Here is a 27655-nt window from a genome sequence, read left to right on the forward strand (position 1 = left end):
TGAACACAGTGAAATAGGTATAACTAGTTCCATAGGAAAGGGGAATAAGTTATACTGCTATAAGGCAGTACCTTTATACCAATATAATTGCATTCACACTAGGGATTGTACTGAAATTGGTAAAAAAAAAAAAAAAAAAAAAACACCCCCTAGCCTACATAATTATACTAGTGCAAAATTGGATGTGTATGCCTTCTTCTAGTGTCCTCCTTATATAAGTTACATCCAGCTGGACTTTCATCCATTCCCTTAGGGCTTATTTACATGGGAATGTTATACAGGTATAAGATAAGGTATTAATTTAAACTGATATGGTTATAACCCCCTTGAGAACACTCTCATTCTGGCCTTTTTCAGTGTAGTTGAGCTAAACAAAAAAAAATAATATTCCTATACCAGAATAAGAGTGTTTACGTGGGGGGTTATACTGGTATAATCATGTTGGTTTAACTACACTGGTATAATTATACCGGTATAACAGGTAAAACATTCCTGTGTATACAATCCTTTAGATTCAGTTAGATTTCGATTCCTTTAGAGCTACATGTATGTAATTTACCCTACTCACTAACCACTTCTGAAATTGAACCTCTGTGGGTATGCCTATACTACACAGTTAGCCTGGGCTAATGCCAGGGTTTTAGCCTTAACCCCCTCCTGTCTATACAGTAAAACCTCTGACCAGGGCTTGGGGGTACATTTAAGTCCAGGCTAGCTTACCCATCTGGGGTTGGGGGTTAGAAACTAGATTCCATTTTAACTTGGGGTGGAACCCACCCATTTTTCAGTGCGGGGCAGGCTAAATCTCAAGACTTAATCTTGTGCAACTGGCTCAGGGCTGAACATAATTTATCCTTGTTTACACTGACTACAAAGTCATGGTTAGCATCATGTCAGCTAACTTGAGTCTTCCCAGCCATGTTCAAAAAAGGGTAACATAACATTGTGAAGTGGAAGTAAGCCCAAGGACTCTGGACTGGAGTCATTTACCTAGCAAGTAAGTTGCAGCAATGTATATATTGCCATGCTAGGGAGAGGAAGGTAGCAGGAAAAGTAAAAACAGGAAGATATAGGTGCTGGGGGTGCTGAACCCCCCGGCTTGAAGTGGTTTCTACCATATATAGGGTTTACAGTTTGGTTCAAAGGCTCTCAGCACCCCCACTATACAAATTGTTCCGGCACCCCTGCAGGAAGATGTCAGTAGATGTAAACTATTTTACTCTCCAGGACCCTCAAAGTACAGATTACACCCGTGTCTGCGTAGATTACTCCCTTATGGACTATCTACATCAGGGAAAACGTGCGTTAGTATAGTGAAACGGATATGGCTTCACTGGTACAAACCAATAATGTAAACATGCTGCACTGATGTATAATGGGACTAACACTAGTGCAACTTACCCCAATAAATTTTTTCATGAAAATGTTGTTTCCTATTTATCATTATTATTTTATTTTATTATTGAACTTCAAGATTTCAACAAAAATATTTTTTAACCATTTTCTACTCAGCAAGGAGCAGAACTGTTCATAGTAGAACAGCAGAGAATACAGGACAATATTTATTTATAGTGGTGGAAATATATTTTTCCCATGAGGTCGTCGGTTTGGGACACTTGTCAGGTTTGCCTGTGTCCTGATCAATTTCATTTTTAGGTGGCCTATTAGGACCATAATAATTTCCTGCTTAGACGAAACCTGTGAATCATCTAGTTTAGTATCCTGTCTCTGGCAGTGTTAACTTGTAGCAATGAGTTCCACATGGTCATCATGCATTGTGTAAAAAGCTTCCTTTTATCGGTTTTCAATGTGGAATTAGGCTGCAATCTTGGAAGTGCGCCTACCAGGAATGGCTCTTAAGCATTGCTGGTGATAAAACATTGATTACCTCTGAACTTTTCTAGAGAATAAATGTCATGTCAAAAAAAGAAGCCTTGTAGTTTTCAGATGGAGAAATTGTAATCATGGTAATCCAGATGATAATACAAATTCCAAATAATGTGCCTTTTGCATCTGATGGAATCACTCGATTGATCCTATTTAAAATTATAAGTAGGTGGGAGCCCATTGAAGAAAAGGCATCATGAGACCAGCTTTCACGAATAACACCATCTGTCTTCTAGTCCTTCTTGAATGGTTAGCATCCTGGTGTGTTCTGCTCCCAACCTTGATCTCTTCTTCTGAATTCCAATTGCCAATAGACCTCAGACCCAGCCTTCTTGCTTTTCAGTATAAGTTAATATTTCATTATATGCTTGCCTTTCTTCCAGCAAGGTTTGGTTGTATTGGGTGAAATCCTGGCATCACTGAAGTCAATGGCAAAACTCCTCATTGGCTTCAGTGGACTAAGGATTTCACCCATTATTTTTTAAAAAGCTTATAACAAACCCTTTCCTATAAGTTGCCTATCTTAAACAGTGGACTGACTACAAATGGTTGCCTTTCATTCCCAGTTTGGTACATAAAATAGTGTGTTTAATAGATTGTTATTTGGCTCAGTGATGTTATGTGTAATGTCACCTCTATGTAGCGAACAAAAAATGTCAGTTATACTGAACATATATCAAATGTATAGGGAGAAAAAAACTCACCAGTGTAAATATGTAATCTATCTATCTATCTAAATCTTGTTTAACAATCTATTTTATCTGGACACACTTTGCAAACTAAGAGCATTTCAAACTGTTAGTTAAAAATATAAAATTGGCTGAAACTAAAGCTTCTGTTTGTACAACTATACAGGACTGGAATAAATGCTCCACAAAGATTCTTTCTGATCAGAATAACTTGAAATCTGAGTTAATCTCTTTTGTTATATATTAGTATATATGGTGTTTCTGATAAGTGGTTTTATACTTATGTTATTATACAGAGAATCTGAGATCCTGTTGTGCCAGGATCAGGATGGTATACAGCAATTATTTATTTGTCAGGGAGACATCACACAAAATAACCCTGCTGCTCACCCTAAACATCAAAATCTGTTCCCTGATTCTACATGTTCACTAGCTCCCCACAGGGTGAAAGAATGGTGGAACGGAGTGACGCAAGAGCCTTTGGAGTGTGTAATAGGCTCCGCCTTCGGAAGCTACAATGTGTGCAACACCCTACTTCTGTGGTTTTCATTATCATTTGCTAAATGCTAGACAAGATCCCAGTAAAAGGCACTGCAAGAAAAACCTAAGATAATAAATAGATAATTAGATCATCATGATGCACTGTGCACCTTGGTCTGCTGAGTCAAAATCTTTGTCCCCCACACACACTCCACTTTCTAGAAATGTCACAAAGAGTTCACTGGTGTACAGTAGGTCATATTTTTGGTGAATAAATTTTGAATAATAAACCCTTGAATATAATAAATGCTATATTGTATTACTAAAAGATGTTTTGAAATAAACAATTTGCTAGTGTTATTGTAAAGGAACTATTAAAATGAGACTAATGTTGTACAATGGTCTTTAATAATTTTTCTCGTATCTTTATATATCATTGTTTCTTATATATTGCCTCTCCTATCTATACATTGTATGGCGTTTATCACCACAGTATCTGAGACCCATCTCGTCAAAGGGATTTAGGTACCTTAATTCCTTTGAGAACATTGACCTGAGCCCCTCACAATCATTAATGGATTTTTATCTTCACAATGTCCCTGCAAGGTAAGGAAGTACCATCTCTGTTTTACAGGTAGGAAACTGAGGCGCAGAATTGATTAAGTGACTTGCCCACTCTCATGCAGAGAGTCTGTAGCAAAGCCAGGAACTGATGCCAGATTGCATGAGTACTAGTCCAGGGCCCTACCTACTAGGTCATCTTTCCACCTCTCAAATTGTAAAATAAAATATTTTAAGCAATAACAATATTGTTATTCATCATGGCTATGGGACTGAAAGGGTTCTGAATGCTTTGCAGCGCATTCCCTAAATAGTTTATCATCTATGCTAAGCTTTTAGAGTAACAGCCGTGTTAGTCTGTATTTGCAAAAAGAAAAGGAGTACTTGTGGCACCTTAGAGACTAACCAATTTATTTGAGCATGAGCTTTCGTGAGCTACGGCTCACTTCATCGGATGCATACCGTGGAAACTGCAGCAGACATTATATACACACAGAGATCATGAAACAATTCTGCTGCAGTTTCCACGGTATGCATCCGATGAAGTGATCTGTAGCTCACGAAAGCTCATGCTCAAATAAATTGGTTAGTCTCTAAGGTGCCACAAGTACTCCTTTTCTTTTTGCTAAGCTTCTAGTCATGCAAGAAGTTCTGCATCAGAAACTTCTACCCCTGTGCAGATGCCTGTTGCCACGGACAGTGCGGGTCAGATTGGGCACAGCCAACCTCCACTCATGAGAACACTTTGCAGGATCAGTAGCTAAGGCTCCAATTTACTTCTATGGGGCTCCAACCCTGTGACCCAAATCCACACATAGAGACATTGACTTCAGAGGGACTCTAAATGGTTCCAGCAGGTCTACTGGTGTGAATCTGTTTGCAAGACCAGTGCCTCTCTTAAGATGTGATGTAATAAGTGGCAGAAATAAACAGCAGAGAGATTATACTTGGGCAAATGCATGTCCTTTAAAAGAAGTTTTTGTTCTTTGTTGGTAGTTTTTCAAATTCCAAGGTTTTTTTATTTTTGTTATCTACTCTACTTTTTGCAGTATTGTATTTATTTAATAATTATTCTCACTGACCCATTTTTGGTGAGCCTCCCAGAAGAAAGCGAGTCTTGAATAAGGTATTTGGAAGAAAATAAAGCAATGTGCCAGAGTTTACATACACAACATTATTCTGTATCCTGGGTTTTACTTTTTTTAATCCTCCCCTCCCACGCCTCATACCATCCCCACCATGCACCATATTGTCCTCCAATTTATCCAGTTGGGCAATCACATGATCATGCTCTTTTGCTTTCCCCATCATATCTAAGGACAAACGGAAGAATTAGCCCTCCACATTGCATTGTTTCAAGGTTCTGCTTTACTTAAAAAATAATCTTTAAACCACGCATAGAAAATAAAAAGGACAGGTGAGATAACAAAGGTTTTGTCCCCCGGATAGCCCAGAAAATCGGGCTGCCAGATTGTTTGTTTACTCTCAAAGATGGATTCATGCTCCTCTTCCACCCCCCCTCCCGCCCCTTAAAGGAAATATGATCCAATCAGGTAGTAGGAAATGATGAGACTGGCTCCCCCAGAGCTATGTTCGGAGCACACGCTTTTGTCACATGCATGGGACAGAGCAGCAGTGGGAAAACTACAATGCCCAGCGTTCCCCTCTGCTCCCTGATCAATGGACCTTATTTGAATAATCTGTGAGCCTTTGGACTCAGGCCAATCAGCTGTCAGGGACCCATGATAAATCGCAATGCATTATTGATAATCATAATTACTCTGACATGCGCATTCCGCCCAAGGGGGGTAATTTCCCAACTCTAGGAATTTGTTGTGAAGAAAATAATTGCTACTATTTTGCTCCCGATGCTTGTGCACCATGTCGAGACGCAAGCAGGCGAAACCCCAGCACATCAACTCCGAGGAGGAGCCGCCCCCAGATGCTGCAAGTGGTAAGGCGCAAAGTAAGAGACGGAGGCTTGCCAATTACCAACTTTAATAGATGTGCAAAGAAACCAGCCAGGGACTAAGGGGTTTTGTGTGGGTGCGTGTGTGGCTTTTCCCGTCCCCTCCCCCCCACCCCACACGCAGTGGATTCGGCTCGAGATCATGACCCCACACTGACCACTCGTTGTTTGTACCATTTATTCCCATAATCTGCCCCCCCCCAAAAAAACCCCCAACCCCTCATTTATCTTCAATCATTGTTCGACTGATATCGGGCCTGATCCTCCTTTTTCTTCTGAAATCGCAACGGGATTCCTCCCCCCCCCCCGCCCCTTAAAACTGTCCGGTGGGTCTGCCCAGAGCTCCAGCCCCATGGCTGCTCCTTGCTGACCACTCGGATCGCAGCCGAAATCTCTCTGTGTGTTGCCCTGCCGTCCCTGTTGGGTGTGTGTGAAAGCCTTTCCTCCCCATCCCCCTTAAAGTTTAACGTGTGCTGGCTCTAGACGGGAATCCGGGCTCTCTACCTTGTGTCATGCCAGGGAAGCAGGATGCGATCTGCTACGTGCCTTGATACAGCCAGGTTTGTTGTAGCCTAATGCAAGGTGAACCCCCAAACCCTACCCAGCCGGAAAAGATTTGGGGGGGGGGAGAGACAGAAAGGAGTTGCAAACCATCTCTTTAGCGCAGGCATAGGGAAAGGCTTTAGTTTTGTTTCTCTGGATCTATTTTATGGTTCTTTTGGTGGGGATTTCTTAAAAACAAACAAACAAAAAAAAAACCCTGCTTTGGCTAGTTTGGTTGGAGATCACAATCGCCCTGGACCTTTTGTAGCCTGACCTCCAGCCATCTTTGATTTCCGACTTCCTAAAATAACTCCGGTGAGCTAACGTGGTGTGTGTGTGTGTGTGTGCGTGTGTTTTGTATTTGGGTGGGGTGGGACTTTTAATATCGGGAACCACTATTAGATGCTCTGGATCTTTGTATTTTAGAGGAAGGGAAAATTACGTTTGCAATGAAGTTATCCCTGATCTTTGGGAGCGGGGTGCGCAGAGGGGGAGATCGGTTGTGGATGGGTGGGAGTGGAATTGATCACCTAGCATAAGTGCTGTTAGTTAGAAACGAATTGAGCAGAGTTGTAATTCCTGGATCCTGTTTGAAAGTTTCATCGAGACTATGCAGTTTCTTCTCATATGTTCCCAGGGTTTTTCTGTTGGTGCGTTGCTAAATTGGGGAGAATTTGTAGCACTTGTAGACGACTGCATGGGCCGATTCCTTTACTATTAATTGTCAGTTTAAATTTCAACCTACTCTTTAAAAAAAAAAATCGGTGCGGATCTAATGCCACTCATCGCATAATTCCTATTGACCGACTGGATATCAACCTCTGCAACTACTTGGGGTTGGTATTATTAGAACTGAATTTGCCTGGTTATGTAGATCAGTGGATTTCTCTGGTCTCAATTAAGAATCGTCAGTTTCAGTCCCGTCCCCAAGAGAGATGAAGGTGGGATTTGTAAATAGTTCAGATTTATTTTATTATTATTAAAGCACCAACTGCCTCGAGATATTTGGGATGGGAGGGTCCGCAGGATTTTACTAACCCTAAACAACCTGGACTCTGTAATTCTGTGGGTCGGCTCTTCTGTCTTTAAAGGTCAAATATTCAAATAACTCCCCAAATTCAATGCTTGATCACTTTTTCCGCATAGGTAGAAATGATCAATAACAATGTATGTAACAGGAGCCGCCTATTCCCAAACCGCAGGAGATTAGGATTCTTATTTCTCTTTCTCCCCCCCCCCCTTCTTTCTTTGAGCCGAAATGTCCAATTGTTGGGTCCGGTTAATGGTGACTTAAGAAACAGCAAGCTGGCCAGAAGGCAATAAATCCCATGTTTAATGCATGACTGTTTTCCTTTGTGCATATGGTTAGGCTGGGGGGATGGAGGTGATGTTTCCACATGTAAATCTCTGCCCACTGCTGGAGAGTCACCTCCGGGGGCTGTGCTGAAACAAAAGGGTTAATAACTCTCCTGAAGCTGCAGAGTTACTCCAGAGGGGGTGGGGGAGGGAGAAGAGAAGGGTTTTTCTCATCCTTTCGAGTAACAGGTATTATCAGGGTTTTTTAATGATTTTGCAAGGTCTCGAAGGACAGCAATTTAAAGCACCATCTCTGGAACTTGCCTGGTGGGTGTGCATGTCTGTCAGTCTATTAAATACCCAGAGTGGGGTGGAGTGTGTTTGGTTTTTGTTTTTGTTTTTAATCCTAACTTTTTTGCTTTGGCTACATTACCTTAGGTTCGATGGGCATTGGGGGTGGGGGGGCTTGTCAATCTGTAACAGACAAAATTAGCCCGGTATCCACAATGTAGCGCATTGCTTGACTTTAATTTATTGTGGAACTTGAATTGCTTTCTTGCGCCACCCAGGGGTCACTGGCAGTACTAGGCGATCTGTAAAGAAAACTTTGAACATTCCCCCCCCCCCCAAGGTCTTTTGAAGTTGGATGGTAGCTTCCCCTTCGCCCATAGACGCATAACATGGTGTTCAGAGCTGCAGATGACGGCTCCTGCTCTTGAAGGACTTGTGGACAGACGGGTTGCCCCTTCCCCCAGTGCCCCGCCCAAACTTTGTATTATTCAGAAGCCCTGCTGGTGAATCTCTGAGCAGATTTCCCTCTGATCTTAACCTTCCTCCCACCCCCGCAGAATGGGGCTAGTGTGCCGCCCATCCTGAGCCAGAGCTACCTGACTGTTGTTGCTCTTTCTCCACTCCTACAATACCAGCTTGGAACAAAGTTATAGAAACCGTTGCAGAAATCTCTCCGCTACTGTTTGTGATAACGATCAGAAGAAGTGGGTGGGAGTTAAACCATCTCTACGAACCCCTTAGCTAAATAAAACAGCCTTGACGTGATACCAAAAAATAAAATAAAATCTGGATTTAGGATTAACCATAATTTATCTCCTACTCTTCAGAAGAATCTAGATATTCTCCGACCTAGGTGTGTCCATAAATACCAAGGGATGAAGCTCCATGACAAAGTTAAAATTCCTGCCAGATTGCCGGAGAAATGATCAAATATATGCATAATGGCAATAATAAAATCAAGCCCTTATCTCGCTCTTTTGCAAGAGAACATTTGCAAAGCAATTTGAGACCCACCTCTGAGAACAATGCAGTGTGCCAGAAAATGGTTTTGCTAACCTGGTGATCGATTAACAGGTCAAAAAAATCGGCAGGTGGTCACTTGAGAATAATACTACACAGTGGGAAATTAGCATTTTCACAAAAGGGTTTAAACTGCCCATTGTACTGGATTACAGCCATTAAAATGTAGGATTCTTAAAATGCAGTATACGACTCTTAAATAATAATAAAAAAAATCTTTCCAGGCTAAGAACTGAAGTTGTATACTGTATGTGGGCATCCATTCACATTGGGATCCCCACAATTGAGTTCTGTAATAATTCTCAAAATATATTTTTCTCAGCTCATGCTGCTATAAAGGAGGTATTCTTAGTTGTAGCTTCTCAAAACAATGGGTTTCATGCAGTAAACTGTGTTAATGAGCCCTTAGAGATGTGAGCCACTGATTCCAGAACTTCTGGTGCAAACATGATTTATGCTGCAAAAGTTGTCCATTGAGTCGGTGTGAGGTGAAGCCAGATAGCGCTCGGAGACGGGTCAGGTTATATTTGATGGAAATATTCAGTGCGGCCCAACTTGAGAACTCAACACGCCTGCCGTGGCCCGTTGCTGCGGTTTAAATTAACAGCTAGTTAGTGCTGTTTGAATCTACCAGAGCTCTAGGTGGGTTCAGTCACCATTACTGCATCCAGGGCTGACTGTGCGCTGTGGGGTGTGCTGGGGCTGGCTAATCTGTGCAGAGCTGTAAATTCTAGCCATTGGGGGAAGCATGCAAGGCAGGCTGACTGACTGACTGGAAGGGGGAAAATGTCTGTCTTGTTTTTTCCCTTTTACGTAAGTGAAACGTTATATTGGTTGTCCTGATCAAGTCCTCTTGCTAAACCCTGCAGCATGTGACGTTTTGACAGAGCTGCTGCTCTAACCTTTGCCTCCTCCTGCCTGCTGTGGGTGGTAAGTTGATGTCAAGCTTACAATTAGGACTCTCATGCAATTGACCTTGGCAGCGGGGTTTGCGCCGTTTAGCTTGGTCTTAAACACTGTACTAGTGTTAAGTGTGGTCTCGGGCCGCCTTGTTTATGGGCGAAGGACGGGCCGGTGGAAGTAATTGAGCGCTGAGGAAGAAACCGTGGTGGGTCAGGTAGAGCAAAAGACTTTTCCTCCACTCTGGGGTGTTGCAGCCAGGCAGGTTTCATTGACTTTTGGAGTCCTCTGTTCTGCTCTTTGCAACACCGAGTTATTTAATTTTCCCAGTGTGGAGTTGACTCTGTCTGTCCTGAACTTAGCTTCCGAAATGTTCTTCGCTCCGCAAACCCAAGAACTCGGGTTTACCTGCAGCGTGTAATCCAAAATGTTGGTAGCTTTTCTAGCCTATTTTAACCACTGCACTTTTCGACCTCCGTTTTTAAATTAGCATAGTTTGGGGGGCAGATGGTAACCTACTTATTTACATGTCCTTAGGGAATGATTAATTTGTTCCAGCCACCAATAACGAATGAATTTTAGTTGCATGTTTGTCGCTACTGCTGTTTTAAATTGCAATCTCTTGTTCTGGAGAAAGTAGACGGTTTTTGTCATTTTTGATCGAGCTAACCTGCCTTCCCGGCTCCAGAAATGGATATTGTTTTCAGTGTAATACATGAGTGCCCTCCACTGTTCGGCCTTTTAAGCTCAGTTGTTAATAGCAGCATCAGAACATGTTTGCTAAAGCTTTCAGTTTTGAGCCTCAGCAGGTAACTGCAGACATTTTAAAGGGGTTTGTCATGGCATTCAGTAACTTTGTTTTTAAAGCCCTTTGAAACTACACCAGAAGGTTAATCATGCAAGGACATGGAATTTAGAGATCTAGTCCTAAGACTTTTAAGAGTTGCAATCTCTGTTTTTACAAAATCCTTCTTTTATGTGAGGATAGCTAGAGTCTTAAATTTGTCTAAATGATTTGGTACCTTTAGATTTTCAAAGCAATTTCTGTGAAACTTTAATATATTCTGGGTTAACCTAATTAGTACTCTTAAAGGTTTGTTAACAAGGTTAGATTAAAACCTTGGAAGACAATTCACAACCTATAAACTAAAAGTATTATAAGGCACAAGAAGTCTCTTGTCTGGTTATTCTTGGGTAGGAAACTGGTATTGACTGACTTCTGCTGTGGGAGATTTAATTACATTGTCTCCAATCATTATTGGAAACTTCAAATGTTTTAAAATAAACCACCTGCATTTCTTAAAATTGGGGAGGGAGCCAAACTTATTTACTAAAGCAGATGGGTCTTGGTAGTTAGCTGTTTTGACACGTTTATTCAGTCCTATTTTTCTTCGACATGCTTGTGAGGGTTTTTTTTTTTCCCCCTGAAAGGCTTAAAATAGCACACTTTGAGTTTGTTGCAGACATTGCTAGACTTGAGAATAAAGTGTCTAGTCTAATTTTTTTAAATGCTGGTTGAGCCCTTCAAAACTAGAAATTACTAAACTGATTATTTAAAATTAATTTTTGAAAGCAAGGAAGAAAAGGAGTGTATGATTATGCTAACAGTGACTATTGGGAAAGTGAGAATAGATAAACTGATCAAATTTCTGTAAAAATGAAGAAACCTCACAGGGTATTAACTTCAGTTACTGTGAAGTAGACACTTTAAAATTTGGTGTGTGGGTGTTTTTTGTTTTTTTTGTTTTGTTTCATGGTCTCTGACCAACCACCCTCCTCTCCTCTTTCTTCTTTCCAATAGCTCTTCACTAAATCAAATTAAATCAGGTAAAAGGTGTGGGGTATTTTATTAATTGTCTTTAGAAAACTTTTTTTAAAAACTTAAAATTGAGTCTAAAGATTTCATCAGACCTTATTGTAAATTACCACCTTATCCTACACAATAGTGGACTCTTCTCCCCCCCCATCCTTTTGGCAGTGATTGAATCTAAAACCCCTGCTGGGTTTACTGCATTCTTCTAACTTATTGGATAACTAGATGCTGAGAGATAACATTCCTGAAATTCGAAGGTGGGGAGGGGGGGATAGAAAACAGTAGAGGTTCAATCCCTGTGAAGCATTTTTGAGCGGGTTAACTTAAGTGCATGAGTAACTGTTCTAACAGAACTCCCTTGCTACTTGACAAATACTGTTACAGTATTTGGACAGAGTTCTCCACAGATGTAGACATGCATGGTGAACTTTCTTTGCACAGAAGTAACCTTACATTTTAAGACTGTTAAGTATGTGTCACTGATAACTGTTTCTAGGGTGGGTTGGTAGAGCAAGGCATGTTTTGGTAAATGAGGTGGCCTGATTGCAATCACTGGAGTGTTCCTACAAGACTGGGAAGAGGAGGTGGCAGCTAGAAATCAAAACAAGGATCTCTGGTGACTTTTTTTTTTTTTTAATTTTTTAATTTATTTTAAGAGCAGATTTCCCCCCGCCCCTGTCTCTGTCTAGGATCTCAAATGTTTGTGGTGGTGGTATAGCCATGTCAATTCCAGGATAAAAGACAGAAGATGGGGGAGGCTATATCTTTTAATGGACCAACTTCTGTTGGTGAGAGAGAAGCTCATCACTCTTTGTCTTTCTCTGATCTCAGTACCTATAATACCCAACTGTTTTACCACTATTGAATGCACGATTGTCACTCTGTCCTCAGGACACACAATACTTTCAAAAGACAAGCCTGGGGGCTTAAATTCATAACTTTGCTAAATATTAAACATGGACTGAATAGAGACTGGATTTATGGTTTATTACAATCTATATTCCACTAACACCCCACCACCCCTCCAGTCATAGGGAGGAACGGGTTTAATGGGCCACTTTACCATAAATGGTCCCTTGAAATGTGTTAACTACTTATGCTAAACAGTCTTACACCTTACATCACTGGAGCGGTGCACACTGGCAACGCTTTAACTAAGGTGGCTTATATGGTTGCAGCACAGCACTGGGAGAGAGCTCTCCCAGCACTCGGTTGTTTTTTTTGTTTTTTTTTTAAATCACTCCCATGAGGGGCGTATACAGCACTGAAACTTGCAGCGCTCAGGGGTGTGTTGTAAATTGCCAGTGTAGACAAGCCCTATTATGCTGACCTCCTGTTGGCTCAGTTAATCCACCTCACCCAAAAGGCAGTAGCTATGTTGGTTGGTGGTCTCCTGGCATACAGTAACTCCTCACTTAATCATCCTGGTTAACATTGTTTTGTTATTAGGTTGCTGATCTATTTAAAGTCGCATTATGTTCCATTATAAGATTGTTTGGCTTGCCCCGCTCCACCTAGCGTTCCAGCCAGGGAGCGGGGTCAGGGTGTGGGGGCTTGCCCCAGTCCGCCTAGCGTTCTAGCCGGGGGACAGGGAAGCCCCCGACCCCACTCCCCTGAAGGAGCATGCCAGGCGGGCGGAATGGCTTAAGCCCCTGCAGCCCGACCCCACTACACCCCTGCCTCAACCAAGCTTCACAAACATCATTGGTGAGTACAGTATTAAATTGTTTAAAATTATTTACAATTTGTACTGTATATGTACATAATCTTTTGTCTGGTGGAACAAAAATCTCCCTGGAACCTAACCCCCCACCGTTTACATTAATTCTTATGGGGAAATTTGATTAGCTTAACATCATTTCACTTAAAGTAGTATTTTTCAGGAACATAACTACAGTGTTACTGTAGTACTGTGTACACTGGGAGTTAGGTTGGTCTAACTATGGTTTTATCTACACTGGCAAGTGAAAGACAAATTTCATGCTGTTCAATGGCGTCTTTTAAAAAACACCCATACACCCCCAAAAGACACAAGTTTTGCTGACAACAAGTGCTGGTAGGACTGCTCTCCCGTGGACACCACCACTCGTTGGGGTGGCAGTTTTGTGGGTGGGAGAGCGCTCTCCCACTGACAAACAGCAGGTAGGCTGTGCGCCTTTTAACGGCAGGGCTGTAGCAGCACAGCTGTGTCGCTAAAAGTTGCGCCGTGTAGACGTAGTAGACATAGCCTTATGTCTCTCTCGGGGGTGGATTTTTCACGCCCCTGAGTGATTGTTGTTATACAGTCATAAGTCTGTAATGTACACCTGGCCCAAGGGCTTGTCTACACTGGCAATTAACAGCGCTGCAACTTTCTCGCTCCCGGGTGTGAAAAAACACACACACCCCCTCCCCTCAGAGCGCAGCAAGTTGCAGCACTGTAAAGCGCCAGTGTAAACAGTGCCCCAGAGCAGGGAGCTACACCCCTCACGGAGGTGGGTTTTTTGAGCTCTCCCAGTGCTCCGCCGCAACCACACAAGGCAAGCAGCGCTTTAGCATTGCCAGTGTAGATTAGCCCTAAGCTTACCAGACCTGGAGAAGAGCTTTACGTGAGCTCAAAAGCTGGTGTCTCTCACCAACAGAAATTGGTGCAAAAAAGACATTACCTCACCCAAGTTGCCAATATTGATTCATTTATATTCAACCCTCTGCCCTGTGAGGCACAAAAGTATCCTCCGTTTCACAATTGGGAGGAGATCTGGAGGCGGGGAGGAAGGCTGTGTCTCACTATCTTTCCCAGGGTTACCCAGGAGTCTATACTGGGAATTGAATTCAGATCTTCTCAGACCCAGTGAATGTGAGATTGTCAAAAATAGGGAAACAAATGAGCAATATGGGACCACATGAGTGTATCGGAGGGAAGTTAACTAGGGCTGACCAGAAACCAAGATCTCCCATTTCGTGAAAAATTTTGTGATCTCAACATTTTTGTTCCACCTTTTTGGAATATGTGTGAGGGGATTTACAGATTAGGTCCATAGCTTCTCCTTTTTTACCAGTTTAATTTCAATTGACACAAGGTACTCATCTGCCAAAACAAGTCTACTATCAATACAAGGGGGACGCTACCATTCACATTTATCTTTCTAATCCAGTCAAGTTAAATCAGAGTCCCCCTCAAAGTTATACTGTTTTTTTGCAGGCAGAACAAAAACCTCACTGCCTTAATCCCAAATTTGCAAGTGTTTGGAACAAAGGCTGTGGTGGTTTAACCTGCAGCTTGGTGGGTTACATATTGGATGGGAGTGAGATTGTTCTTGTGAAACTTTGAGCCTAAAAAGCCTTTTGAGTCAGTGTGCATCTTAGTTCCAGGAAGGACAGTGGGGTTTTTTTCTATTTTTTTTGTTGTTTGTTTGTTTAAAAAAAAAAACTCAATTTTACTCTCCCTCATCATTGATAAGGGTAGAACTAAATTTATGGAGTTCTAAAATGTCCATGTTTGACTTTGGTTGGTCGCTTTCTGTTGACCAAGTCCTGAATCAAGTTGGGCCTTAAATTTTTAGGAGACTGAAATTTCCGAGTAAAATTTTTTTCAGTGAAAAATGGATTTTTAGCTACAGTGGTTTATTTCTTATTTCTTTGGAGAGCTGATTGTATATTTTGGGTGCAGCACTGAGAGTTGGTCACTATGATCTAGCACTTTACCTTTTGCTTAGGGGACTGCCTGGCTATTTATCCGTAGGTTTAAAAAACAATTTGGTAGAGTTGCTGGGGGTGTGGAGAGGAAATGCTTTGTGTGGTGGCTTGTATTTTTCTCTTTTTGCGGGAGGCTCTGTTTTGTGTATTTCAGGGCAGGTCTACACTTAATGCTGCATCAGTGGAGCTGTACCGCTTAAGTGAAGACACTCCTATACCAACAGGAACTCCTCCCTCTCAGCGTAGTTAATCCACCTCCCCGAGAGGCAGTAGCTGCTTCTCCTGTTAACATAGTGCTGTCTAGATGGGGGATTAGGTTGGTATAACTGTGTCACTCAGGGGTGCAGATTTTTCACACCCCTACATGACATTATTATACCAATGTAGGTCTGCAGTATAGACCTTGCCTCTGTGTGTGTTGTGCAGTTCTGCTAATCTGAAATATAGGGCTGGAAGGCACCCAAGAGGTCACCATCTAGTCCATACTCCCCTTCAGGCCCCTTACACTGAGGCGCATATTACTTCAGTTGCTCTTATACAGGCCTTGTTTTGGTAGCTATTGTAAGGCAGAGATTATATCTCTCTCCACTATAATGTTACTGTGAATTTTTCTTAACCTGACCTAGCTTAAGGAAACTCCTTCAAAGCCTTTCATTCTCTGGGCAACTACAGATTTCAACCCTAAACACTTTTTTGCGTTTTCATTGCTGATAAAAGCGTGTGTGTGTGTGAGAGAGAGAGAGAGTGTATGACTGATTCTCTGTTACTCTAGCCAAATGTCAAGGTTTGGCGCATCCTCCCCCATGAAATTATTCTGGCCCAAACTATATACACTTGCCTGAGTTGTAGGTGTAAAAATGTCTGTCCATGTAAATCCCCCCCTTGCACACACAAGATGCACGTTGTGCAGCCTGGTAACCTATGTCTCTGATATAGGGGCTGTAATTATTTTGCAGTTGAATGCTTTTTAAAGTAAGCTGGAAAATTAAGCTTATCAATGATCTGTGATAATCGTGACCACTTACTCTATAGTCTTGGATGCTGCATTTTAGTAACTAGACTACTGAAATAACTCCAGTCCCTGGGTTATTGGCATTATTGGACCGGATCTTGTGAGGTGCTAACACCCTGAACTCCTACTGAAGCCATACAGTGTCAGGCCTCTACACCATTGACCTATAAAGATGAAACTCAAACAAAGTGCCTCTGTGATCAAAGGGTCACACAGTGTGTGGCCAGAGGGCACTTTATGGTTTCCTGGTAGAAGATAGAATGTCTCCAGTGCTGTGTGTATAGGTTGGTGGCAGGAAAGGGGAACTTGTTAACGAATAAAATAGGGCTGCAGCCTTCTGAGGTGAAAACACAACTGATGGAAGTATACGATTACTGTGGGATTTCTTGTTAAAGTTGGGATAATAAATGTGACATAACTCATCAATGGTGAGTTGATGAGTGGCTCCTGGGTGTCCGCTGACCTAAGGCGCTTAAGGCTCTAAATCAGGGTCATTTGGATGAGTGTTAACACCTTTTTCAGACCAAGGTAAAATTTTCCCCTCAAATCTTTCTGCAGAATTTTTAAAAGTCTATGTAGTTTGGAGGGGAGGGGAACCAGAAAAGTCTGGAAAAACAGGAAAATTCCTCTTCAGCTTTTGGCACATTGAAGGGGGAAGTGATTACACCTGGGTTCTTGTCTAATTTACAAAACATAATCTTTCTGCTTCCTGCACCCCACAGACTGTCTCTGACAGGCAAGTGCTGTTACATAAATTCCAAAGTGAGTGTAGTTCACAGTGGAATGCTTATCTTGCAACCCACCTTGTACAGAGACAAGGTGGGAAAAGAGCTCCATGTAGCTCAAAAGCTTGTCTCTCTCACCAACAGAAGTTTGTCCAATACAAGATATTACCTTCCCACCTAATATCCTGGGATCAACACAGCTACAACTACAATGCATATACCAAATATCCTGAAAGTTGTCGTAAAAGTCAAAAGAATTTGGTGACACTGAACACCCACCTTGTCTCTCCAATGTTCTGAGACCAACGTAGTTCCAACAACACTGCAAATCCATCCTGTAGTGAGTTGTCCACTCTCGATAGTCTAAGTGTTAAATTATTATACTACTACCCCTTTCTATTAAGGTTTGGCCACCCCTGGCCTACACTCTGATCCTCCTGAAGATTATAATATGCTGCTCAAAGTCGGAGAGCCTGCTCCGGGCTTCTGCCCTGCAGTAGGGTGGTGGGGCTCAGGGCTTCAGCCCCATGGGAGGTATCTGTTGGTGCTCAGGGTTTCAGCAAGAGTGGGGCGGAAGCCCCAGCAGGTACCTCCTGGAGGGCTGAAGCCCCTAGCCCCCCTCCCCACTGGGCAGAAGCCCCTAGCCCCACCACTCCACTGCAGGGCAGAAGCCATTCTGGTAGGTGGGGGAGGGGGGCAGGCTCTGTGAGCCACACTTTAACTATAAAAGAGTTGCAGTTTGGCAACCTCTGGTATATGCTAAAATAGTGTGTGTGTGTGTATATCTATATATAATATGTGCTCTTTCTTAGAACAAAATGAAGCTTTAAAGTTGTTCCACATGAATGTTAAAAATGTAGGCTTTATTAGCCCTTTCCCTTAAAAGTAGCATTAAATTAAACAAACTAGTATTCACACAAAGGTTTGTCTTGTGTTTATACAGTCTGATTTGCTTGAAAGGAAGTGTTTCCTTTCAAAAAGTCTCATTATTATAAGAGCTGTAATCTACTTAACATGATTAGTTCTCCATTGATTTCTAGTATATGGACTATAACACCAGGTTTATTCGTTCTATCAACCCTTTTCATAAAATACCTCGTATACTGTAATATGGGAGAATAATTGCAGCTTCACTGTTTCTATCTGCAGTGGTTATGTGCTTCAATGGAATCTTCATAAAATGGAAGGCAGTTACGATGTATGTTAATTCTAGTGATTCACAGCTTCATATGGCTTTGCTAGAATTTGGCCATTGACCCTCTAAATAACATAATTTATTAATTTGTTTACTTTGTATTTAAATCGTGTATGCACTCCATTACTTTCTTGCCTTGAGTTGTTTAAAAAAACAACTCATCCAAGCACTCTTAGTTAGAGCACCCATTTCTATTTTTACATGTGTAAAGAGACTTCTAGTGACCTAGTTTTCCCCATTTGAATTAGGAGGTAACATCGCTCCTCTTTCCGTCACAAGGCGGACAATGGGAAAGTATACCACTTTCACAGACAAACGACGTAATGTGACCTTGAGCAAGCTACAAAGTGAATCAGTAGCAGAGCTTGGGATAGGACTTGGGAATCCCATCTCCGAGGTTTGCATTTGGTCCATGTGTCTAAGCTCCCATTATCTTGCATTTATAGCTTTTCAATTCTTGGCTTACTTACAGCCTTAACCTGGAAAAAACTTACCCATGTGCTAGATGTATGTATACATAGGGAATACTTGACTACTTTTTTTTTCTCCCCCCTCCTTAGGGAGTCCACAAAACGCCCCAGGTGATGGAGATGGTGAAATGAGTTCCAAAAGGTGCCGAACAGAAGAAACCAATATCTGTGAGAAATGTTGTGCAGAGTTCTTTGATCTCTCTGAATTCCTTGAGCATAAGAAAAATTGCACTAAAAATCCACCTGTCCTAATCATGAATGATAGTGAAGGAACAATACCCCCTGAAGACTTCCCTGGAGCCTCTACAGAGAGCTTTCCAAATGATCGACAGGATAGCCAGCCAGCCAAGGACAGTCAGTCAAAGAGTTGCACTGGTTCTGTGGAGAAGAGAGAGGGGAAAGTTGATACTGAAGCAGTGGGAGGAATGTATCTAAAAACAGAACCTCCTGTTACTCCTGCAACTCATGGGCTACGCTATTTACCAAAATCCAAAGTACCAAACACTAATGTGACTTTGCAGACAATACGTGGCACTAAAGTGGCTGTGAATCAACGTACCTCTGATGCTATCTCTTCCTCAGCAGCCAGTTTTAATGCTATTCCAATGATCCTTGAACAGCTCGTGTGCTTGCAGCAGCAGCAACTCCAGCAAATTCAGCTCACAGAGCAAATCCGTATTCAAATTGCCATGATGGCTCCTCATGCCCTACATCCTTCAATAGTAGCTGCTACTGATCCACTAAAAGCTTTGGGTGCTCAGATGTCTCAGCAGCTGTCTGCTGCTGTTGCTTTAATTGGACAAAAAGCTGGAAGCCAAAGCCTATCACTGGAATCCTTGAAGCATGGAAAACTACCTCATTCTAACATGGTCATTCCAACTGCTGGCTCAGTAGCCAGTGGGCTTTCTTCTTCCTTCTCCCTGAAACCTGAAGCAAACAGAAGCCTCCCAAGTTCTATGTCTCGTTTTCCAAACCCTTTACTACCTCAATCATCCAGCTCTGTCATCTTCCAAAACCCACTCTCGGCAGTTTCTTCAGTGATTGATCCCTCAAAGAAAGGGAAAGGGAAGCCCCCCAATATCAGCGTGTCTGAAAGCAAACCAAACACTGAAGAACCTTTCTTTAAACATAAGTGCAAGTTCTGCGGCAAGGTCTTTGGCAACGATAGTGCTTTGCAGATACACCTCCGCTCCCACACTGGCGAAAGACCCTACAAGTGTAACATTTGTGGTAACAGATTTACAACCAAAGGAAACCTTAAAGTGCATTTTCAGCGTCATAAAGATAAGTACCCTCACATTAAAATGAATCCCTATCCAGTACCTGAGCATTTGGACAATGTGCCCACCAGCAGTGGAATCCCATATGGAATGTCTGTACCACTGGATGAGTCTAACCTAATTGTGGACAGCAAGCCTATTCTGGCATCACTACCTACCTCAGTAGGTACTGGCTTGCCTCAGAATATCTCCAGTCTAGCATGCATCAAGGAGTCTCTTGCCAGCACATTTTCAAGTGACATGCAGCCAAGGCCTTCTCCAGAAAGCGAAGGTGGTTCTTCCTCATCAGGAGCAGCGAGTCACGAGTCTGGAACTGAGCAGAGCCTGAGCTCACCGCAAGCTAGCTGCAGTGTGAGTGTCTTCCATGTAAGCGGAGCAAGTGAGCAAGGTTCAGAAACATCTAAGCTACAGCAATTGGTTGAGAATATTGACAAGTCCACCACAGACCCCAATGAGTGCCTCATCTGTCACAGAGTGCTGAGCTGCCAGAGTTCACTCAAAATGCATTACCGTACTCACACTGGAGAAAGGCCATTCAAGTGTAAAATTTGTGGCCGTGCCTTCTCAACAAAAGGTAACCTTAAGACTCATTATGGTGTCCACCGGGCAAACACCCCCCTAAAGATGCAACATTCCTGTCCAATTTGTCAGAAGAAGTTTACAAATGCAGTTGTATTGCAGCAGCATATTCGCATGCATATGGGGGGACAAATTCCCAATACACCTATGCCGGAAAACACTTGTGATAATACTGATGTGGATCCTACTGTGACTGAGAAGAATGGAGACCTGACTCGCCCAGGTGAGAACATAGAAAACGTAGAAGAGATGGAAGAAGACCTAGACTCTCAGGATGGCCCTAGCAACTCTTTGAAACCACCAATTCCATATGATGCACAGTCAGAATCTCCAGGCACAGCATTTTCTGGGATTGCAGCTCTGGAGAACCAAATGAAAATGGTAAATTCAGCTTTGAACTTGCAACGGCAAAGCAGCCTGAAGTCTAGCGACAATGGTTCAGCAGAAAGTGATGGCATGACGAATGATTCTTCCTCTGTGGCAGGTGATCCAGATTATCAAAATGGCAGGAGTCCTGCCGCCTCTGAATCTGCTTCATTCCAGGCATTGTCCCCAGCCAATAGCCAATCTGAAAGCATTAGGTCAAAGTCACCAGGTTTCAACAGTCAAGAAGATGCTGGCATGGGAAATAAAGCTGAGGGCCCTGAAAACCATCTTGCAGAGATGGAAGGGGCTGGCGCTTTGGATCTAACTTATGGCAATATTGGTCGAAAGGTCATCAAAGAAGAACCTGGGTTACACTTCCCAAATGGAGAGTATGGTGAGTTATGACCAGTAGCTGCACACAACTCCCCACAACTAACAAAACCATCTGGAGGGGAGCTCCTCAGAGGACCAGTGGGAGTAAGACCCCCCCCCCCATCCTGCTGGTTTGGTTCCTTTTCAAAAGGCACATGGTGCTTGTTGCTCTGCAAGCCACTGAAAATCTCCTTCCTAGTTTCAAATTCCCATTTGAAGGTAAAGTCTCTCTCACTCACACACACACACACACGTTTTCAAGTTGTAACCTCCTGCTGCCTAGTGATCACGCACACACTCATCCCATTTACTGCAATGGGAGTTGTGCTCAGTATCTTGCATTTTGTCCTAAAGTTATTAATTAGCTCTCTAAAGCAGACACTTCAGTGTTGATAAACCATGGAACAGACTGTTCAGCACTAGTATATGAAGTGTAAACCTAGCATCGCGAATGCTGTGTCTGAGCTTTTTGGATCAGGGAGAAAGTTGTTAAATCCTGAATGCAAAGGGACATATTTGAAGAACCCCATCTTCCTCTTGCCTCAAACAGATCTACAACCCATTAGCACCAGTGTGCCTGCAAATTACAGCTTGCATGTGCATTGAGTGTTGGGCTTGTGCACCTTCAAAAATCTGGACCCAATATCTTGCTTGCAAAGCTTAAACAGAGCTGGAATGTGTAGTGGGGGTAGCCTAATGTGTGTGTTCTTTCTCTTCAGGTCACAGCAGCATTCATGCTGCTTTTGTCAGGGCACCACCAGCCCTCATAAAAGTGGAAATGCCTAGTGAGCGTCCTATTAGCACTAGCCATTTTATTGGCCCACCAACTTTATCACCTGGTGTTCCCCCTCTCCTGGTGCCACGGCCTAAGCTTTGCCGTCCAGCTAAACAGCACATCTGCACTACGTGTGGGAAGAACTTCTCCTCTGCAAGTGCTCTTCAGATTCATGAACGGACCCATACTGGTGAAAAGCCATTTGCATGCACCATCTGTGGGAGAGCCTTTACCACAAAAGGAAACCTGAAGGTAAGCAGTTCTTAAGGGGGCTGAGGTGTGCTGATGCCTGCCTTTGGAATCCCCTTCACTAAGAGTCTCTTAAACAACCTCGCTAAAATGCTTCTATTCCTCCTAATCATAATCGTCCACACTTTAAAGATGGCCACTAATAATTTCTCTTGGCCCTCTGGGTGGTCATTTAAGACGGAGTTTACTATAGTCTCTCAATATGCAAGGATCATACAGCTCTCTAGTAGGCCTTGAGATCAGCCTAAATCTACTTTAAAAAACAAAAACCCTGTAGGGGAAGAACTGTAATTTTTAACTGCAACTTATAACTGCTTTGTTTAGAAACCCTGCCTCCAAATGCTCCTGAACCATGGTGTGGGATCTGAATTTAGTAGCCGAAGCCCATATCTAGATGATACCTCAGCATGCAGGGAAAAGCCCTGTTTAAAAAACCAAAACTGTATTTGATCTGATTCTTTCAAACCCACACTTTTAAGCAATGATCATTGTTCACCTTAATGAAACATGTTATAGGCTCCACTATTGCTTGGAGCACATTGAGAGTCCCCTGTTGAAATGGCTGTCACTGGAGCAAAGTTCTGCAACAATGTTCAGGGATTTCAGTTAAGCACAAAAAATTGCCCATCGTGCTCCTGTTTATCAGATTAATCCATTTATCTTTTAAGGAACACTTAGCTTCCCCACCCACACTATGGTTTGACGCTGTAGAGCTTCAAGATTCTTCCTCTTTAACAGCCTTTGCATAAGCACTCTATAAGGAGTGGAGGAGGAGGAGAGAAAAGAGATGCTCAAACTTAGAAAACAAAATGAAGACTGGGGCACGGATAGCTGCTTGTTTGTAGGTGGGTGGTCTTTCAGGAGGTTCTCTGTTTGTGCAGTAATATGCTATTTGTGTTTTCCAACTACACAGGAGTGTTTTAGCTGCCAAAATTCTATTCCTGCTAAACTTTTTGTAAAACCATTTCTATAAGTCCTTGCCTTGCCAATATTCCCTGTAGCCTATTCTTAAGAACCAATGTATCTTAAATTGTGTAGAGGAAAAAATAAACTCTTCCCATGCACTAAGTAACTGACTACTTCTGTTCTTGCTTTCCCTCTTTTTGTTCTACTTCAGGTGAAAGTAAACAAGAACATGTAGGGCATATAAGCCATTCTACAGTAACAAAGATCTAAACAAAGATTTTGCTGTAGTTTGAGTACAGAACTACATAAACATTCCTCTGAATGTTTGGCTTTACTTTATCTTGAGGCTCAGATACCCTAGTGCTGGTGAGGTATAAGAACTTGGATAGACTAGAACAGGAGCTAAGAATTATGATAGCTCTCATCTTCTAACTTCTCCTACCCCCTCTTCTGCAAGGTCCATGTTGGAACTCACATGTGGAATAACTCTGCCAGGCGTGGAAGAAGATTATCCATTGATAATCCCATGGCTCTGTTGGGGAATGATCCAAAGAAGGTATCTGAAATGTTTCCAAAGGATATAGTGCCTCCTTCAGTGAACATTGATCCCACAGTATGGAACCAGTATGCAGCAGTACTCAGCAATGGCTTGGCAATGAAGACTAATGAGATTTCAGTGATCCAGAGTGGTGGCATACCTTCCCTTCCAGTCACCATTGGGAGTGGCTCTGCAATAAATACTGCAACAGTCTCCAAGATAGATGGGTCCCAGTCTGGAATTAGCTCGGATATGGAGAAGGCTGGTGGTGCTGCTGCAGACAATGTGCCAAAACACCAGTTCCCTCACTTCATGGAGGAGAACAAAATTGCTGTTAGTTAGAAAAACTCTTTGTGAAGGTGAAATGCAGAAAGAGCAAATATATTTACAAACATATTTTTAAGAGATTCCATCTCAACCTCCTATTTTCCTATTGACATGCAAATGATTTTATGGTTGTCTTTGTAAGAGTTGCCCACAGTACAATCATGATGTTGCTTTGCAAAAGTAGTAATAATAATAATAAAAAAAAATAATCCTCTTATTTGGAAAGATGCGGGTCTTGCAAAGTATTCCTTGTTACTTGTGACTTTAATGTGTACAGCCTTACAGAAGTTTCACAACTTGAAATTCCAAAGATTATAACATTTGCCTCTGTTTAAACTGAAATCTTTGGGGGTTTGGAACACAGTAGAAACAACCTACTGTTCATGGAAAAACTTTGTATTTACAGACGACACGAAAACTTACTATGCGGGTAAATATTCTAGAATGTCTGCCACCCTTTTAGAAATAGTCTTTGTGTGGGGTTTTTGTTTTTTGTTTTTTTAATGTACTTTTTACTATATGGCTACAGATTTTTTTTATTTTTATTTGCCTCCGAAGCTGTAAAAAGATCTCTTACTGGCTTTTTTCCCCCTTTGATCATTGCTCCTAATAACTGAATACTCTTGTATTGTTGACTGCTGCTTATTTAATACTTGGACAGTCCCTTAAGAATAGTGCCAAAACTACTCCTTCCAAAGATGTGCAGTTTCTCCTAAAATATTATTTGTACCAAGAGCCCTGAAGAAGCATGGGTAGGTATGTATATACTTTTCCTCTCTTCCCCCTCCCCCCTTTCTCCTCTAGAAAGAGAAGGTCAGGTCTGAAAGCTCTGCAAGGAATCTCAGATGACTGTTGCATCTAAGCTTTGGAACTGGTTTCCTTTAGCAAGAGGAACGTTTTTGTGTTTTTTTTTGTTTTTTTTTAAATTTTGAGTTATTTAGGAGATCAGTTTGTGTAAACCTGTATTTAAATACAAAAGTACTCACACCTAAGTTTAATGTTTTGTGGGTTTTTTTGGATGGCATTCCCACTTTGGTCATTAAGTTTCTTGGTGATTAGTGCACTTGCATTACATCACAAAACCATGGTGACCCATGTGTATTGTATGAAGGTTATTGGGATAGCCCTCTGGATTCTAAGTTATCTACCTCATTTTTTTTCTTTGTAGATGTAGTGTCTATTTTTCTATAAATGACCACTGTAATGAACTGAGATTCAAGCAGATGCTTCCATGCACTATATGAAACCAAAACCTGATGTATTAGTGGAAGCACCTGAAGACTTCGTGGACTTATTTTTCACTCTTCTTACATTTGCTGGATCTGTGTAGGTAACAAAATCTAAAGCTAGATTGAAGAACAACTAAGCATTTGGTATTAAAGGACTGAATGATGGAAAGAAGTCTGATTTCTGACTGCAGGAAATCCTTTGAGTCCAGTCTCAATTGTGGAAGGGCCCCCCCCCCTCCAAAATGCAGATCACCAAAAGTTTGTGTAATGTTGTTGCACCTGATTCTTGTTTATGATCTATTTTTGCCATGTTGTGCCTTTCCTGCTGGACTTGTAAGTAAGAACACAACAGTACCTGTTTACACTGTAAAATGGATATTGTTACGTCGAACATGCCAAAGGCATCCCAAGTGTCACGTTTCTGCATTGTGAATGTATGACTTAAGAATTCTGTAGTTTTGAGTATCTGATGCATTTCTGTTGATGTTTTGAGAATAAATTTGGGATGGCTTTTTCGCACTTCATGCTTACATTTTTCTGGTAAAGTACTTTTGTCCCCTTTGAACTGAAATTCCAGTACGCCTAGTAATACCTTTGCCTCCACAGAGTCTTTTTTTTGGTATTCGCATGCTACATGTTGGAGTTTAGTTTAGTTAATAGGGGAAACACTAGTATGTGCATGAATATTGATTTGAACTCTTAGCAACAGGTATATTGCAATTGGGCTACAAAGGGAAAAGAGTACTAGGTCACAGTCACTGACACACCTATCCACAGTTTTATGGGTGTCTAGGGCAGGGATGGGTGGGTGTGTTTTGCAGATGTACAGCCATATCTTTCTCTGCCAAGCAGATCTCTGGCTCGGTAAGTGGACTAGTTAATTCTGGCTCCCAATTTCTGAGGGTCAGAACATGGCTGCCCAGAAGCTAAGGTGCGTGAGTAGGTTGCCCCTTTGTAACCTCTAGAGGTGCTTGTTGTTCAGGTCTGGTTGGGTAGGGTTTTTTGTTTTGTTTTTTGTTTTTTTTTGGTGCACCACTGATTGGGTGAATAAGATGTGTTCATGCAGCCATTTTCTATTCTAGCCAGCAAAATGGGTAGGGCTTCTCCAGCCACCAGGAGCTTGTCATCACTGTCTTTAGTGGACCCTATACTAATAGAAAATAAGTGATTCTTGGCCACATGCCCTGACATGCCAACCAGCTCAAACAGGAATTCTCTTGGGAAGTTCTAGGGTGTGTAATTATGCAGAAGGTCAGACTAGATGATCATAGTTGTCCCTTCTAGCCTTGGAATCTCTGGCCCCCTACAACAGACCGCAAAGAGTAGGGCCTGGATCTGACATACTATTGCCACAGGCATGTCCTGTCTGAGACAGAAACAGCTCTGGGCATCTGCAGGCAGATTATGGTCCCTCTTGCACCATCTGGATGATGCAAGAGGACCATGACATAGCTTGAGGAACTTGCTCCATAGAACTTGGCTGCTGTGCTCCTTCACCAAAGGTGTCTCTTATACTCAGTTCTAGAGAAGGAACTCCTCCTTTCTAAATTCCAAACTTTAAACTCTCCTTTACAGGAAATCATGATTTTTTTTTTTTACATACACTAATGTGTAATCTAAGTTTAACATCACTGTTTAGCATAACACAATTCATAAAAGTGCCTAGTTTTTTCACCTCTGCATTGTAATGCAAACTGTCTCTCTCTTCCACTTACTTACTCTACTAATATGGAGTAACTTCTTTCCTTCTCTTCACCAGCTTGTACACTTAGAATCTAAAAACTAAGGCCAGAAAGGACCACTGTGGTCATCTAGTCTGACACACGTACACAGGCCCTAGAACTCTCCCAAGATAAGTCTTTGGATGTTTTTTCTAAAACATGCTCTATCTTTATTTTAAAGTTGTCAGTGACGGAGAATCCACTGTGACCCTTAATAAATTGTTCCAATGGTTAATTAGTCTCACTATTCAATATTTATACCTTATTTCTACTCTGCATTTGTCTAGCTTCAACATCCAGCTATTGGATCCAGCTCTCTCTCTGCTAGAGAGAGGAGTCCATTATTAAATATTTGTTCGACATCTAGGTACTTAAACTATAATTAAATTACCCCTTAACCTTCTCTTTAATCTAAATAGCTCCAGCTCCTTGAGTATCACTATGACAAGCCACGGTTTGGCTACTGCTACCCCTGCCTTAGCCACATATGGCTCTTTTACCATTAAAGTGGGGCTCGTGTAGCCCTCCATGCTTCTCCCCCTCCGTCCCTTCACCTACCAGACTTGGGGGGAGAGAGCTCAGGACCTGTGCCTTGCAGCGGAGTGGGGGTGTAGGGACTTCTGCCCAATGGGGAGGAGGGTCGTGGGGCACGCTGGCTGGGGTTGGGGGCTTCAGCAGCAGCAGGGCTGAAGACCCTGAGTAGGCACACCCTGGTTCTTGAACTTCTGAAGATTGTCATATGCAGCACAGAGGGGTTAGTAAATTTGGCCATCCCTGCTATATGGCT

The 27655-nt window shown here is 42.2% G+C and overlaps 1 protein-coding gene across 6 annotated transcripts; it reads left to right on the forward strand.

Annotated features, from left to right (window-relative positions):
• The first annotated feature begins 5438 nt into the window (after window positions 1-5438).
• Window positions 5439-25646, forward strand: SALL4 (spalt like transcription factor 4). 6 transcript variants are annotated; one of them, XM_084646048.1, is made up of 4 exons: window positions 5439-5583; window positions 18617-21145; window positions 21843-22150; window positions 23511-25646. In XM_084646048.1, the coding sequence occupies exons 1-4, from the start codon at window positions 5499-5501 to the stop codon at window positions 23931-23933; spliced, it is 3345 nt and encodes a 1114-aa protein (XP_084502174.1). In that variant the 5' UTR covers window positions 5439-5498; the 3' UTR covers window positions 23934-25646. The 6 variants fall into 6 exon arrangements, with proteins under 6 accessions (XP_084502174.1, XP_084502175.1, XP_084502177.1 ...); XM_084646049.1 differs by having other exon boundaries at window positions 5439-5571; XM_084646051.1 differs by lacking the exon at window positions 5439-5583 and adding an exon at window positions 6085-6146.
• The last annotated feature ends 2009 nt before the right edge of the window (window positions 25647-27655 follow it).

This window comes from Lepidochelys olivacea (genome assembly GCF_965140295.1).
Source record: "Lepidochelys olivacea isolate rLepOli2 genome assembly, chromosome: 13".
NCBI lineage: Eukaryota > Metazoa > Chordata > Testudines > Cheloniidae > Lepidochelys > Lepidochelys olivacea.